At 46.8% G+C, this 15,717-nt stretch overlaps 1 protein-coding gene across 4 annotated transcripts in view; it reads left to right on the plus strand.

The window, feature by feature from the left end:
- Srpk1 (SRSF protein kinase 1) overlaps positions 1-15,717 on the plus strand; it is a 35,519-nt gene that overhangs the window by 11,765 nt on the left and 8,037 nt on the right. For all 4 annotated transcript variants that reach the window (XR_003712591.1, XM_028777016.1, XM_028777017.1 and 1 more), the window contains exons 4-12: positions 1,238-1,346; positions 2,016-2,103; positions 2,909-2,996; positions 8,393-8,499; positions 9,054-9,219; positions 10,770-10,795; positions 11,207-11,420; positions 11,788-12,204; positions 12,613-12,713. Coding sequence is in view for 3 of the 4 variants with exons in the window: in XM_028777016.1 (XP_028632849.1) it covers positions 1,238-1,346; positions 2,016-2,103; positions 2,909-2,996; positions 8,393-8,499; positions 9,054-9,219; positions 10,770-10,795; positions 11,207-11,420; positions 11,788-12,204; positions 12,613-12,713 (1,316 nt within the window). In the remaining variant the exon portion in view is untranslated. The remainder of the gene's footprint in view (positions 1-1,237; positions 1,347-2,015; positions 2,104-2,908; positions 2,997-8,392; positions 8,500-9,053; positions 9,220-10,769; positions 10,796-11,206; positions 11,421-11,787; positions 12,205-12,612; positions 12,714-15,717) is intronic.

Below are 15,717 nucleotides of genomic sequence, written 5' to 3' on the forward strand. Positions count from 1 at the left end.
TCAAGATGCAGGAAATGGTGTTTGCTCTTAGTTGGGTTATAGTAAGTTTGTAAGCTTGTTGACAGTGCTAGGGTCTCACCAGAGCCTGGAGTTACTATCCTGCACTCAGCCCCTTGAAAATGGCTCTCCAGGCTGGGCAGGGTAACACACACCTTCAATCCTAGCACTGGGGAGGCAAAGGCAGGCAGATCTATGTGAGTTTGAGGCCATTCTTATCTAGAGTGAGTTTCAGGACAGCCAGGGCTATGTAGAGAGAGCCTGCCTCCATAACTAACTAACTAACTAACAACTAACTAACTAACTAGAATTAATTAAAAAAGAAGGAAAGAAAAATCCTTTTCCTCTTGGAAAGTTGACAGTATGTGTTTACCTATGATATTTCAGAGGTATGATGAACAGATACCAGAACTAGCTATGTAAGTAGAAGTCTGTGTGTGCTAGAATAATGAGTGTGTGTTACCACACTCATCTGCTATAGAGATATGGTTTTGTTTTTGTTTCTTGTTTTTTCGAGACCAGGTTTCTCTGTGTAACAGCCCTGGCTGTCTTGGAGAAGGTTGGTTGGTTGGTTTGTTACCATTATAATCCTTTTTGTCCTGGTTATAGCTACTGAGCTGGGCCATCAGGCCTCAGCTGTCTTCCTGTGTGTGGTGAGACTCGCCAGGCTCTTGAGGATAGACACTGGAGAGGATCTGCTTTGCTCTCTAGGAGAACTTAACCTTTTCCCTACAGTCAGAGATAAAGGTTGACATGCATAGTCTGTGTACCTGAGGCAGACTTTCTGTTTGCTTCTTTTTCTTTCTTGGGATGGTTGGGGGATGAGTGTCACTATGGCTGGCCAGGAACTCACCGTGCTGACCCACATTGAGAATAACAGACCTCTTTAATCATATTGGTCATTGTTTCTCTCTGAATTTTTGAGATAACAAGTGTAGATTGGTTGGTTTTGATAGCAGCCGTGTTAGGTTTTGAGAGGCCAGCGGTGTGGTAGCCTGTGACCACAGGCTGACCCAGAATATCACTTACCTGGTGTAACTTCTCACCCAAGTCATTCCTTGCACCGAGCTAGCTGAGTGACCCTGGAAGAGGCTCCCATTGAACTGATCTTATAAGAGGATATTTAATACATGGTACATCCGTGTTGACAGACAGGATGCAGGGTGAGCGCGGGGAGGGGACTCCTTCTCTTGGTTCCTCTGACCACATCATTAGCTGTCTCTTTCCCTATTTCTTTCAGGAGGTTATCATCTTGTGAAAATTGGAGATCTATTTAACGGGAGATACCATGTGATTCGAAAATTGGGCTGGGGACACTTTTCCACAGTGTGGTTATCATGGGATATTCAGTAAGTGGACTTGGCCTGGGAGGAGAGGGATGACCTTGATGTTCTGTCTGACCTTCAAGAGGTGGTTAGGTCTGTCTCTGGGCTGATGACCTTTTAAAAACATTTTTTAACAGTTAGCATTTACATGCTAATTATACATAATGGGTTTCATTATGACATGGGTTCCTAACTGTGTATCCAATGCTACACTACTGACGTCCCTCAGCCTCTGTCAGTTACATCTCTGGCTCTCTGCCTCAGAGGCCAGGGACTGGCGAAGTTAGTGTCAGCCAAGTGCATGGAACTGCCAAGCTCAAGGCTGCACAAGTGTTTAATTAGTTAGTGGTGTATAATGGAAACTCAGAATTGACTTTGCACTAGAATAGTGTTAAATTTCCAGGTAATTAGACCAACCAATGTAAATTTATTTTACTATACCATTTTCTTAACCATGTTGTATACAGTTCTACCTGTCCCCATAGGCAGAAGGTGGACATTTAATTCAGAGAAGATGTTCAGTGTCTGAGTTTACCAGGTACAGGATCTGTTAGCTCCATCCAGCTGGTTTCTACTGCTCCTAAGTGCATAGTGTCCATTTGGCCACAGGGTAGCAAGGAATGTCTCCATTCAGTACTAAGTCTTAACTATGAAAGTAAGGTCAGATAATTTAATCTGAATTGTCTTTTTTAGGGGAAAGAAGTTTGTAGCAATGAAAGTAGTTAAAAGTGCCGAACATTACACAGAAACAGCCCTAGATGAGATCCGGCTGCTGAGATCGGTGAGTGTGGGCTCACCCTTGAACGTGGTGCCCTGGTCATGTGTTAGATCTCAGCATCACAGAGTAGAGTTTCTGCAGGCTTAGAGGCTCAGAGGAAGATAGAGGTATTTGTATGTTTCCTGCATCTTGTAGGAATTGGGTATTCAGTGGCTAGATTTATCTTATAGTCTACACACACTATCAAGTAAGCAGAACTTTATTGAGCATGTTTTATGAGCCACATACAATGCCATGAATGCCTTTCATACTCTGGTCAAAAGAAAAGTTAATGTAAGTTTGTGATACCTACTTTATTTTGTAAAAATGTAGCCTGCCTGGTATGGTGGTTCATGGGTGCCTTTAGTTCCAGAACTTGGGAGGCAGAGAGATGTGGATCTCAGAGTCTGAAGCCACCTGATTGATGTCGCAAATTCAAGGCCACTGAAGGCTACATAGTTGAGACGTCTAAGGAGACACAGCTTAGAGCGGTGGTTCTCAGCCTCCCCAGCCATGCAGTTATTTTTGTTTCTATTTCATGACTAATTTTGCTGCTGTCATGAATCACAATGTAAATATGTTTGGAGACAGGTTTGCCCGAGGCCTGAAACCCATAGGTTGAGGACTGCAGGCCTAGAACAGATAGTGTAATTGATTATTGACCGTTTATACCTTGAGACACAAGTGTATCTTACCCAAAGCCCTTCTTTTCCGTTTTATGGTGAATTGTAACAGTGGTATGGGGAAGAGGCTCGGACAGCCTGCTCCTCCCCTTGACTGAGGAACCGCGTTGCTTCACTTGTGCTAAACATGCTTCTCCCCAACACAGGTTCGCAACTCGGACCCGACTGATCCAAATGGAGAGATGGTTGTTCAGCTACTGGATGACTTTAAGATATCAGGCGTTAATGGAACACGTATCCTTTAAGAACTCCACTGTGTTCTTTCTTTTCAGTGTTACTATTTTTTAAGCTCTGTGTAAGAATGTGTTGCCTTCATGTATGTGTGTGCACCCCATGGATGCGGTGTGTGCAGAGAGCAGAAAAGGCCACCAGTTAACTGGGAAGTGAGGTTCCGCGGGTGCTGGGCGTTGGACCCAGCTTCTCTCAGTGCTACCAGTTGCTGAGCTATCTCTTCAGCCCTGTTTTCTGTGGTGTATGTGTTCATGCGTCCGTGCGTCCTGGGCTGTGGGGATGGAGCTCAGATCGTCATGCTTGATCAGCAAGTACTTAGACCCACCAAGTCACCTTACCAGATGACCCTCAATTCATCATAAAGTAATTATTACCAGAGAAAGATGCTGCCTGTGTCTCTGTTCAAGGTAAACAGTAATAACATAATGTTTTTATTTTGTGCCTTGACACACAGGTGTGGATTGCCTCTATATTTGTTTTGTATCCTCTTAGAGTATTATTCCAGTCAGTGACCCTTTTTAATAACATCAAAATCTTCTCAAAAAACAAAACAAAAAAAGAATAAAGGTCTTATAATATTTATAGATGAGCACAGAAACTTTAAGAGAAGTACTTGGTTTTGGTTTTTGTTTGTTTTTGATAACAAAAGATAAGGAGACAGGAACTTCCCATGTAGCCCAGGCTGACTTTGAATTTACTATGTAGTCCAAGCTAGTCTCAGATGGAGTCCTCTTGCTTCTTTCTCCCCAGGCCTGGGGATACCAATGTGACCCATCCTGCCTGGCATCAAGGCGTGTTTTCATGAACAGTAATGGCTGTGCGATTTTTAGGGTGCTTCTCATGCATTACTTCCCAGGCCTCAGTAGTGAAGAGAGTGAGCTGGTTATATCTGTTCTGTTTAGAACTTACATGGGGGCTTGAGAAGGGGCAGGTGTTAGAGCTACTTACTGCTCTTCAGGAAGTTCTGGGGTCAGTTTCCAGCACCCCCAGGCTGGATCAAAACCATCTGTAACCTCAGCGCCAGGAGATCTGACATCCTCGTCTTTCCTTGGGTGCTATACACTCATGAGCACATACATAAGTTTAGGGAATACAACATGCACATAAAGTAAGATAAATACTTTAAAAAGAATTTAAATGGAGTGATTGTTTACTTATGTAAACAATCTAAATTTAGGTCTTAGAGTTGGAAGAGACTTTGATTTTCTTATTGGGCAGGTGTGCGTGGCCGGCTGTACTCACAGCGGCAGTAACAGTAATATGCTGAGATCGGACTCTGAAACTGTTGGCTCAGCATCCACTAGGGCAGGAATGCGGCTCTGGGTGTTGATGGGCGGGCCCTCTGTCCCTGTGTACCTCTGCATCCATTTAATGTGTATGAGTGTTGTGTCTGGTTTTACGTGCACATAGTGTGGCGCCCATGGAGACCAGAAAAGGGTGTTGGATACCTTGAAACTAGAGGTACAAAAGGCCGTGGCCTGCCTTGTAGGACCTAGAAGTCAATCCATGTCCTAGAAAAACACCCTGTGCTCTTCACTATTGAGGCATCCCTCCAGCCCCTCAGGCAGTTATACATAGTAGCATACACCCCATCTCTGTGAAATTAGCAGGTAGCTCTTACGCAGTCACTATGCCTACGGAACCTAGTTAACTTTAAACTCTATTCATAAATGTCATGGCATACTTAACAGAGGTCAAAAGTGGTCACCATATGGGAACTGGGGATTGAATGCAGGCTTGGTGTCAAGTGTCTGCAGCCCTAAGCCATTGAGTGTCTGGAAAGCCCAAAGCAGCTAATTCACAATTCAAGCTCCCTTGACACAGACCTTTCAACCTTTTAGGTTTTTTTTTTTCCCTTCTATTACTATTGCTTACCTCCAAAGAAACTAACAGTAAAAGTACAGTCTCACATCTTCTAGATTTAACCTGATCAGAAAAGATAGGTTTAAAAAGGGGGGGTAAAGAGATGGCTCAGAGGTTAAGAGCATTGGCTGTTCTTCCTGAGGTCCTGAGTTCAATTCCCAGCAACCATGTGGTGGCTCACAACCATCTGTAACGGGATCTGGTGCCCTCTTCTGGCCTACAGGCAGAATGCTATATACATAGTAAATAAATAAGTTTGCAAAACTGTTCCCTGACGTTGAGGTGTCTGCTCCAACAAAATCCAAAAGAAGTGCCCAGCCCCCACCGTGACGGCTGACCGCTGTGAGGTCACAGCGCACAGTCACCTCGTGAGCCACTGACACAAGGTGCCGAGCAGCACACTTACAGCTCTTCCATTAGGAAGCCTGACTGACCTGTCGGGGGTCAGTAAACATGTGTCCCGCATTTCAGGACACTCTTACAATACGCTGCTGTCTTCTGGAACACAGAAGTGCTTATCCCTGAGAAACAGCCACCAAAACCACTAGCCGCCTCAGCCCACTAGGGATTGGTACAGGAAAGTGAGGCGAACCTGCGCGTGGAAACCAGACTTAGAATGAGTAAATTGTGATTCTCACATAGAACTTAACCATGACGGGTGACCTCTAGACACTTCAGTGCCATCCAAACACAGCCCCTCTTGTTAATTGGCTAGTACCAGCCTGTGTTTGTGTGTGATGAAATCTCAGCTCCCCATCAGGGGTGTATCTGGTGTTGGAAACCATTACAGGCCTTTCCAGGATAACTCCTGTATCCCATGACTGGGTTCTATCTGTTCATCTCTCACCTCCGTAGGCCAAGGTGTCAGAGACTCAGTCCGTTCTCATGATGGAGTGTGGAGACCAGCATGGTGTGGAGAGCTGAGACCTTGACACCCCGGGCCTTGGGTGTCGGGCAAAGGAAGACACTGGGCCTGCCTGGTGTGAGCTTTTGAAGCCCAGAGCCCTCCCCATGACTCACCCTTTAACTAGGCCGCACCTCATCCTTCCCTGCCTGAGCCTGCCGAGGCCAGTCCCATTCAAAAAACCAGAGTCAACTTCGTAGGAATTGTGGCTATCTCCATGCGAACAGAGCTTCTGTGTTTTTCTCTGCCTATTTCTCAGGAGAATGATGGTTTAGCCATGCTTCCTCTGCCCTTGCTGAGACCTGAGCCCTCGAGCATTTCTGCTGCTTGGAGTTTGTGGAGCACTTAGAAGCCAGGCTTTCTGTCCTGTGCAGGCAGGGACCCTCTGAGGAACAGCTGTCCTTCCTGGTGTGGATTTGAGGGCTCTCACCTGACAGCCCCTAGCTATCCCCTGCCTTCTGTTTACTATTAGAGCTGTAGTAATAGTTCATCTCTGTTTCTTGGAAAGTGCTCAGCGACCTGGCAGTGAGAATCAGAGACTCGGACACAAAGCCACTGCTGTACCCTGGAAGTGCAGTCATGTTTGACCTCAGTTTGACCCTTTTCCTCTTCTTTATGCTGTATCCAGTCCTTCAGACCTCACAAGGCTGCAGTGTGTCCCTATCACAGTGAATCTGGCTGACACTCTGTCTCTGCGGATACAGTCCTATGCTCAGCTCCTCACAAACCAGGTGCAGGCCTGCAGTTGCTCTGTTTTCATTTTAGCCTCCTTTCTAGTCCAGCCTTCTCTTCCCACCTCCTGGCCTGTGCATCTTAGGAGCTGGTGTCTTTACACTCATGCTGGAGCTAACCTGTTAACACCATTTGTTATTTAACTTTTTCTCTTTTGAGCAGTCCCTCTTATGCTTACTCCTAGCTTCCAATCCTGCTTCCGCCTGAGTGCTAGGGTTCCAGACACAGTGTTTGAACTTTACCTTCTCATAGCTTTGTCCGCCGATTCTAGCCTCTCTGGTTCTGGGTTAGTCTGAGGTCAGGTTCCTGCTAGTGGTCTCTGCTCCAGTTCTGTTGTTTTCCTGCATCTTGTTTCCCGGTATGTGCTACACACTTGACAGTCCTACAAAGCTTTGGGACTTACTCTAGGATGTAGTTGTGTTACTTGCAGAGTAGTTTTATCCTTTCAAGGTTTGCTTTTATGATTGGGCCAGAGACAGGGTTGGCCCAGAAGTGACCATTCCCCTTGATACTCCATCAAGACCTTCCCAAGTGTTCTACCCAGGACCTTGTGACTGAATTTCTCTGGGTTTTGTTTTGTTGTTTTGGTGGGAACGGTGCTGCAGCTCTTGAGCGGAAGCTGGTTACCGTCCTCCTCCCGTCCCGTACTTCTGATGACTCTGCCTGTGGTTTCCTCTCTAGGGTGCTTGTACTCTCTTGCATACTTGAGGGGACATCGGCAAGTATCCACCACGGCAGTCTAGCTTCCCCTTTGGTACCTTGTTCTCTCTGTTGTTGCCGCCTGGGACTTGTGGATTCACAACTCACAGAGTCTCAGGACCTTCCTCCTGAAGGACTGCCCTTGTCACCCAGCGCCCACTATCTGTTTAGGTTTGTCTGTTTGAATTGGGCAGATAGAGCCCACATGTTGGATCCCTTCACTTGGGTACTGTGAGGGACGTGTGTTGTCTATCACACTGAATCAACACACGAAGCGAGTGGATTCATCAGGCTTGTCACTGAGATGCTGCCTGCTGTGGAGGTGACATGCTTTGTACGACACTGGTCTAGTAGGTTGCCTGCAGGTCCCCCAGGAGGCTGAGTCCACAGATGCTGTGTTCTCACACGATGGATGTTTATTACTTGGCTTTGACATTCTCTAGTAAACGTGTGCTGCCTCTCCTCGAACTCTGTGTCTGGTAACTTTCATCTGAAAGTGGTACGTGCACTTAGAATGTCCTGCAGAGTGCTGGTGCTTCTCCACCCAGCCCCGTTCAAGGCAGTCTGGGCCACATAGGAGCATGGTCCTGGTCCTGTTAGCAACAGCAAGATGCTTCCTGTTGCTCCTCAGTTGTTCCATGGCCATCTTCTCAGGGAGCCTAGGCTTCCTTTTAGCAGGCTAGGCCTGCAGCTCCGAGCTCCGGCCTGTGAAGCTGTGGGTAGGCAGCGCAAGGCTGAGCTGTGGTTTTAAAAGTGTCAGGGAGGGCTAGCCCCGGGCTGAGGCACTTACAGACACAAGGTGTGTCCCACTTCTCTGCAGACAAAGAAAAACGTGTTGCCACCTTCCCCTTTCTGTTAAGTTTTGTATCTTGCCTTTGTTCTTCATTTTGAGCCTATGAGAGTGGGCGTTACCCCAGTTATTCTAAGAAGAGCCTGGATCTCCTCAGCCCTTGAACCTGGGTCTGTTTGCACAACCAGACTGGTCCTTGCTTTCACCATCTGATGTACGAATGTGTATGTATATTAAATGCATATAATTAGTCATAAACTGACCTCGCCATCTTCTGATGTGTGTCCCTGATTATATACTGTCATTGCTGACGGCTTTTTAAAGTAGTTTTGTGACTGAAAGACTCTTACTGTGCTGACGTCTACCCTTTACCTGGTTTCTTGCTCCCCGTTTTCCTTAATGAACTCGTAGATATCTGCATGGTGTTTGAAGTTTTGGGGCATCATCTACTCAAGTGGATCATCAAATCCAACTATCAGGGGCTTCCACTGCCTTGTGTCAAAAAAATTATTCAGCAAGTATGTATGTTGGTCACTGCTGTGTGGGACCCCACCCCCACCCCCATTGCTGGCTCTTTGAGAAGCATCTGACTATGCTGTGTAGACCATGCTGCTTGCTTCTGCCTCCTGAGTGCTGGGATTAAAGGGTTTCACCACTACACCTGGCTTATGGTATCTTTATATAAAAATGTCAAGTGTCTCCTCTTCCTGACAGAATAGACACTAAGGATTAGGGCTGGGAAGTGACTCACTTGGAAATCGCCTGTGAGTGTGGAGACACAGAAGCTTGGCATTGTGACTTTTGTTTTTGTGTCTTGTTTTTATTCTCCTGTGTGTGGTGTCTGGCCTCCGTGCCTGCATCACATAGGTAGAGACCAGGTGAGCGCTCCCTTAAGGTGGAGTTTAAGGTGGTTGTGAGCTGTCATATAGTTGCTGGGAATTGAGCCTGGGTCTTGTAGAAGAAGAGCCAATGCTCTTAACTGCTGGGCCCCCCTTAGGAAACGTGTGATCTCGTCCTTTGCCAGCAGGCTTGGGTCTTGTATTAAGGAGGTTCCTGTTCTGTGTCCGTTTAGGTGCTACAGGGTCTGGATTATTTACACACCAAGTGCCGGATCATCCACACTGACATCAAACCAGAAAACATCTTGTTGTCTGTGAATGAGCAGTACATTCGGAGGCTGGCTGCAGAGGCCACAGAGTGGCAACGGTCTGGAGCTCCCCCACCATCGGGGTCTGCAGGTACATGGGGGCTTCGCTTGAGTCAGACCCTTAGGAATTTGTTTTCATTTGGTCACAAGACAACAGAATAATACTCACTGGTAAGATACTGTAGAGATGGTAGCAACATTAAGAGACCAGTACCTTCCAAATGGGAAGAAAATGAGCAGTTATTTTTTTAGATAAGAGTATTTGATATAGTAAAATTGCTGACTTACACGGTTGTTTTAAAGTGTTTTTATTTGACGGGCTTTTACATTTGTATTGAGTTTCTATGTAGGGGCATGCGGATTTGTATATGTGGATGTTAGGACAACTTTCAGGAGTGAGTTCTCTCTACTGTGTGGGTCCTAGGAGGGATCAGACCCAGGTACTTAGACAGCACCTGTCTTCACCTGCTAAACCAGGTTTCTGACCTTCATTTTAATTTTTTAGGATGAGTCTTCTTATACAGTAGGCCAGGCTGAATTTGAACTCCTTATCTTTCTGCCTTCGTCTCCCAGGTGCCTTGATTGTAACCGTGTGCGACACTGGGTGCTCCCTGGGTAGCTGGCCATGTAGTTGCCTCTGTGCTCACACATGCTCACTGCCAGGGAGCGCTGCTGGATTGCCTTCATGAAGCAGACCTTGGCCCACTTAGACAGGAACTGTGGGAGTTGGATTTCTGTTGTTGCAGCCAGGTGGAGGAGTGCCACAGAGCTATGCTCAGTAGTTGTGATGGCTGCTTGGGCTGCTTTCCACACGCAGTGCAGACCTTCAGTTATTGTAGTTCTAATTGTATTTGAAGACTTTTCTTGACACTTCATTGAAAGGAAGAACAAAATGGTGGTGAAAATTGTTGACTGGGGTTCAGTTTTGTAAGATGAGAAGAGGATGGGTTTTATATCATGCTTTCAACCACAGTTACAAGTGCTTTAGGAGGGGAGATGAACATGTAAGCTAAACTGTTCCCCAAACATGTCATACGGTGACTGTTTAGCTTTTGATGTCACCTAGCTTACCCTTTACAGCTGACAGTGAGCTAGCAGGTAAAGGCATTTGTGGTGAGCAGAGTTTGATCCCCAGAACCCACAGAGTTGTTCTCCATCCTTGACATATATCCAGTGTGCACAACGCCACGCAGTAGCTGTACTCTACAGTGCTAAATGGAAGTGTGGAGGGATGGGGATCCGGGGTGCTTGTGTATGGGAATCCGGGGTGCTGGCATGTTGAGCATCTGCTGAGGCCCATAGAAACGGCTCTGACAGACGGCACTGTGGAGAGAACATTTCCGTCTTTAAAGCTGTTGCTCAGCTGGACAGGATGGCAGGTGTCTGATTTCAGCAGAGGCAAGTGATTCTGAGTTTGAGGCCAGCCAGGTCCATATAGTGAGACCCTGTCTTTAAAACATAAAACCACTTAATGTTTGGCCACTTTCTTTATACGATTGTTTTCTTTAAAAATAATGCAGCTCCCTGGGTGTCACTTAGAGAATGTAGGCTGTGGGGATGCCCCTCCGTCTGGCAGTGTCTTTCCGAGCCTGCCTCCTGTCTGCCTCCAGCACTCACCTGCTTTGTCTCCTTTCTTTCCAGTCAGCACTGCTCCACAACCTAAGCCAGTAAGTATGAGCACACAGTGCTTCTGTGTTCACTTCTGCGCTGGGCGCTGGGCGCTGGGCACGGGTGTGATGTGGAGGTCATAGCTTGTTTAGAGTTTGGAAGCCAAACAAAAAGACTATTTCCTGCGCTTCTGTGATTTTTCTCCAAAAAATTTCATCGTGTCTCCAAGTTTGTACTGATGAGGCTTCCGTAATAGAGGTGTCTGAGTAACCACAGACCGCAGAAGATGGAGACCTGTTGTTAATGTCCTTTTTACTCAGTTTCATAGAAAATCTGCTGGTTTTACATTAATGAAATACTAGGGAAAAAGTGGAATTTAATTAGGAAATAATTAAAGTTAACAGTTGTCTCCAACCAGTGGTAATGGATTAGCCACCTGAAGGCTTTATCTGTTTGTAATCTCCGCCCAGGCTGACAAAATGTCAAAGAATAAGAAGAAGAAATTGAAGAAGAAGCAGAAGCGCCAGGCAGAATTACTAGAGAAGCGAATGCAGGAAATTGAGGAAATGGAGAAAGAGTCGGGCCCTGGGCAAAAAAGACCTAACAAGCAAGAAGAATCAGAGAGTCCTGTTGAAAGACCCTTGACTGAGAACCCATCTAATAAACTGACCCAAGAGAACCTTGGTATAACAGAGCATTGCAGCAATGACTTGATGGCACACTTGACACTGGGTTATCTTGTTTGTGATGTTTGCTTTCATGTATGCAGCTCATCTCTGGGGGTGTCCTGAGAGGTTTCACTTGCTCTAATGGAGGCAGTGGTGGATACTGCAGTGTAACTGGTTGCTTTCCCCTCACAAGTGGAGGTAGACTGTAGCATTGGGGAAAGATGAGGTCTTGTCCATCCGTCAGGAGGTGTTAGAGGGCTGTTGTGTTAGTCTTGGTTTTCTGCCGCTCCGTATGAGCTCTAGAGGATGGTTTGGTCGTGTGAGGATTGTCCTGTTGTTCACCAGAACATACACACATGCATCCTTCTCTGTTTGTTCCTTAGAAGAGTCACGTTCCATTGCCCAGGATCAGACACTCACGGAGCCTGGTGGAGAGGGTGGTGCCCCGGAAGTTAATTGCAATGGAGTGATTGGAGTCATTAATTACACTGAGAACAGTGATAATGAGACACTGAGGCTTAAAGAGGACCTGCATAATGCTAATGACTGTGATGTCCACACTTTGAAGCAGGAATCTAGCTTCTCAAACTCTCCAGATGGAGACAGCAGCAGTCCGTCTCAAGAAACAGACTCTTGCACAGCTACGGCCTCTGAGGTACCTGAGACCATGCTGTGCCAGTCCTCTGTAGAGCAGTCACTCACCCGCCAGGACATCACCCACCTCCAGGAGAGCATTCGGGCGGATACACCTTCTGGGGATGAGCAGGAGCAGGAGCACAATGGAGCACTGGACAGCAAAGGTACCACAGAGGCCTCCCTGGCTCTTCCCTGCATCGTGCTCTTAATTTCCAGACAAACGACTGCCAAGGTTTTTGTGAAACTGCATTTTCCTGGCTGGTGTCTGGTTTGGTTTTTGGGTTGGGAGAGAGGTGTTATTATTTACAGTGGTGGGTGGGGATGGGGTGGGCAGACTCTGTACTCTGGGCAGGAACTCTACCCCTGAGTTAATCTGTGGATAACTCTAAATGCTGTTCAGCCAGCATTCCGGAGGGACTTTGTACTCTAGAAACTGGAGCCTTACTTAGGAAGCTTCATTAGAGGTTGCCTAGGGTTGGGGGGCTGACTGAAGCTCACCCTGGAGACGTAGGTTGTCCTTAGGGTATCTTGTGTTCATTTAAACTCTTATTGATAATGGCTGTTGTCTGTAGGAAAATTCTCTGCTGGAAGTTTTCTTATCAATCCCCTTGAGCCAAAAAATGCAGAAAAGCTCAAAGTGAAGATTGCTGACCTTGGGAATGCCTGCTGGGTGGTAAGTCACACCGCCTCAGACCTCCAGTGCTGGCACTGAGGTGACAGGGGAGGGCACTCTGGTACGCTGTTGGAAAGGTTGATATATTTATGAAAGTATCATGTGGGAAAAAATCAACCCGCCCCCGCACCTGTCCGAGTGGTAGCATCTCTATATGCCCTGTGTGTCTGAGTGGTGGCATCTCTATATGCCCTGTGTGTCCGAGTGGTGGCATCTCTATATGCCCTGTTTGTCCGAGTGGTGGCATCTCTATATGCCCTGTGTGTCTGAGTGGTGGCATCTCTATATGCCCTGTGTGTCCGAGTGGTGGCATCTCTATGCCGTGTGTGGCCTTGCTGCGGCTGCCCTGAAGTCAGGTCCATGAGTTTCTGCGTCCAGAGCTTTGTGCGAGAAGCCTTGCATTACTTACCTTTAAAACACATGTCGTTATAGTTTATGTTACTAACTTCTTTATCTTCTGTATCTAGTTCTACAAGTGTTTGTTTGTTTGTTTGTTTGTTTTGGGTTGTTTTCTTTGTTTTTGTTTTTTGTACCAGGCTGGTTTCAAACCTCAGTTGCCTGCCTGTCTCTGCCTCCTAAGTGCTGGGATGAAAGGTGTATTCCACCACCTCCTGCTACAAGTGTTTTAGGATACTTTAGTTTTTGTTTTTCAAGAGAGGGTTTCTCTGTGTAGCCCTGGCTGTCCTGGAACTGGCTCTGTAGACCACCAGGCTGGCCTCGAACTAAGAAATCCACCTGCCTCTGCCTCCCAAGTGCTGGGATTAAAGGGATGCAGTACCAGGCTGTATTTTAGGAATTTTAAGATCTTACAGTGGACCAGGCTGGCCTTGAACTCTCTGTGTGCAGCTGGGCTCCAGCTTGAGATCACTCTCCTGCCTCAGTTCCCAACTGTTAGATTTACAAGCATTTACTAGCTATTATACCTGACCTGGGATTTTCCCTATTTTCTGGACACCCCTCCTTTAACTCGGGGTCTCTTACTGAACCTGGGCCTAGCCATTTTTCAGCTAGCTTGACCTGCCTGTAATCTCCAGAGAGCCTCCTGTGTGCCTTCCCTGCCTGTTGTCATCCCTGTAGCAGCCTAACTAAGCCATTCCCTAGCCCTGGGGACCCTCCTTTCCCATGAGTCTACTGAATGTCTGTAAGGTCTTCCTTCACCCCTGCACGTTCAGCAGGCATACTGGCAAGTGCCTCGACATGTCCACACCGCTGTGCTGCCTGGCCGCACCCTGGTCGCTTCTCACCTTTTCATTTCTTGAACGTGCCAACATCCGGCATTCAATAATGAGAGTTTATATGATTTCCAAAACACTTTGAGTTTGGTGGTGGTGGGTGGGTGTTGTTGTGTTGTCTTGAGGTTTATTTGCTTGTTTGCCTTTTTCTTTTATGTATCAGTTTACACCTGTGTGTGGTTTAGAAACAGTGCAGGTTTGACTTTAAATAGGTTTTCATTCGTGTGCCAGGTTCTTACCTGTGTCCTAGGAATGCATTACGTGGGTGTGTCTCGTGCTTCCTGCCTGCCTGCCCTTTGGCAGTGAGTGCTTGCAGGTATTCCTTTAATTCCAGAGAAGCACTAGGAAATGAAAGAAGTATCATAGGAGAAGGCGGTACCTCAGCCCTACAGCAGCCTGCTTGGGCATTGCAGATGCCCCCTCAGAAAGGGTAAAGGTGATTTATAGATAAACAGTGTAGCCCCACATGCAAAAGTCTCAGCACAGTTCCGCAATGGTGGCGCACGCCTTTAACCCCAGCACTCCAGAGGCAGAGGCAGGCGGATCTCTGAGTGAGACCAGCCTGGTCTACAGAGAGTTGTAGGATAGCCAGGGCTACAGAGAGAAACCATATCTTGAAACCCAAAAAAGAAAAGAAAGCCTGTTACTGAAGATCACAGTAAGTCAGTAAAAAGCTCTTTGGGAAGCCACACCAATAGGGTGACTCAAGACAAGGCCAAGACCTAGAATCATGATAGAGGAATTTGCCTGGATAGTCAGTCGGCAGCAGCAGTGCCACAGACAAGTCTGGGGCACAGTGATAAGACCATGTCCAACCATGAACTTGGGAGAAGAAAGTCATTCCAGGGTAGAGAAGGCGTTGTTGATAGTTAAAGCAGAAAAGATCCTTGCTGCGTTGTGTTGTGATAAATGGGTTGCACTCAGTTGCACTAAAGGCACCAGAATTGAAACGGAGTCCTGACAAGGGCAGGGCCAGAGCTGCTGAGCCTTAGACCAGCTCTCCAGAACACATGTGAAAGATGGAGTCCTGTACTACAGAGTAAGCGAGAAACACTGCAAAGCTACACTGTAGTCTTAGTTAAGGGGGAGGAATGGGACATCACCAAACAATACAGACCGCAAAGTAGGAAAGCACGTACCTATTAAGAATGGCTCTGACTATGAGTGGTCTCAATGCTGCAGTTCACAGACACAGATCAGGTTACAGAGTGATGGCTCAGCAGTGAAGAACAATTACTGCTTACAGAGGACCAGAATTTGATTCCCAGCACCCACACTGGACAAATCACACACTGCCTGTAGCTCTGCCTCCAGGATCGCAACATCCCTCACACCTCCCTGGGCATGAGCACACACACTCAAAGATACACGTGTGCATATAATTTAGGTGTGCTTTTCTACATGTGTGTCTGTACACCTAGTGCCTGAGAAGGCCAGAACAGGGCATCAAATCCCCTGAAACTAGAGTTAGAGAAGGTTGGGTTGTGAGTTACCATCTGGGTGCTGGGAGCCAAACCCAGCAAGAGTAGCTAGTGCTCTAAATCCCTGACCAGCTCTCCTGTCCTTAAATAGATCATTTTTAAATGTGGATTCTTTGATGAGACAGAGTCTCACTATGTAGCCTTGGCTGGCCAGGAAGTCACAGTGTAGACCAGTCTGGATTAGAACTCATAGAGATCTGCCTGCTTCCACCTCTGCGGTGCTGGGATTAAAGGTGTCTACTGCCATGGCAGACAGACATGAATTTCTTTTTTTTTTTTTTTTTTTTTTTG

The sequence above is a fragment of the Grammomys surdaster genome, unplaced genomic scaffold (genome assembly GCF_004785775.1).
Source record: "Grammomys surdaster isolate TR1022 unplaced genomic scaffold, NIH_TR_1.0 277, whole genome shotgun sequence".
NCBI classification, from domain to species: Eukaryota; Metazoa; Chordata; class Mammalia; order Rodentia; family Muridae; genus Grammomys; species Grammomys surdaster.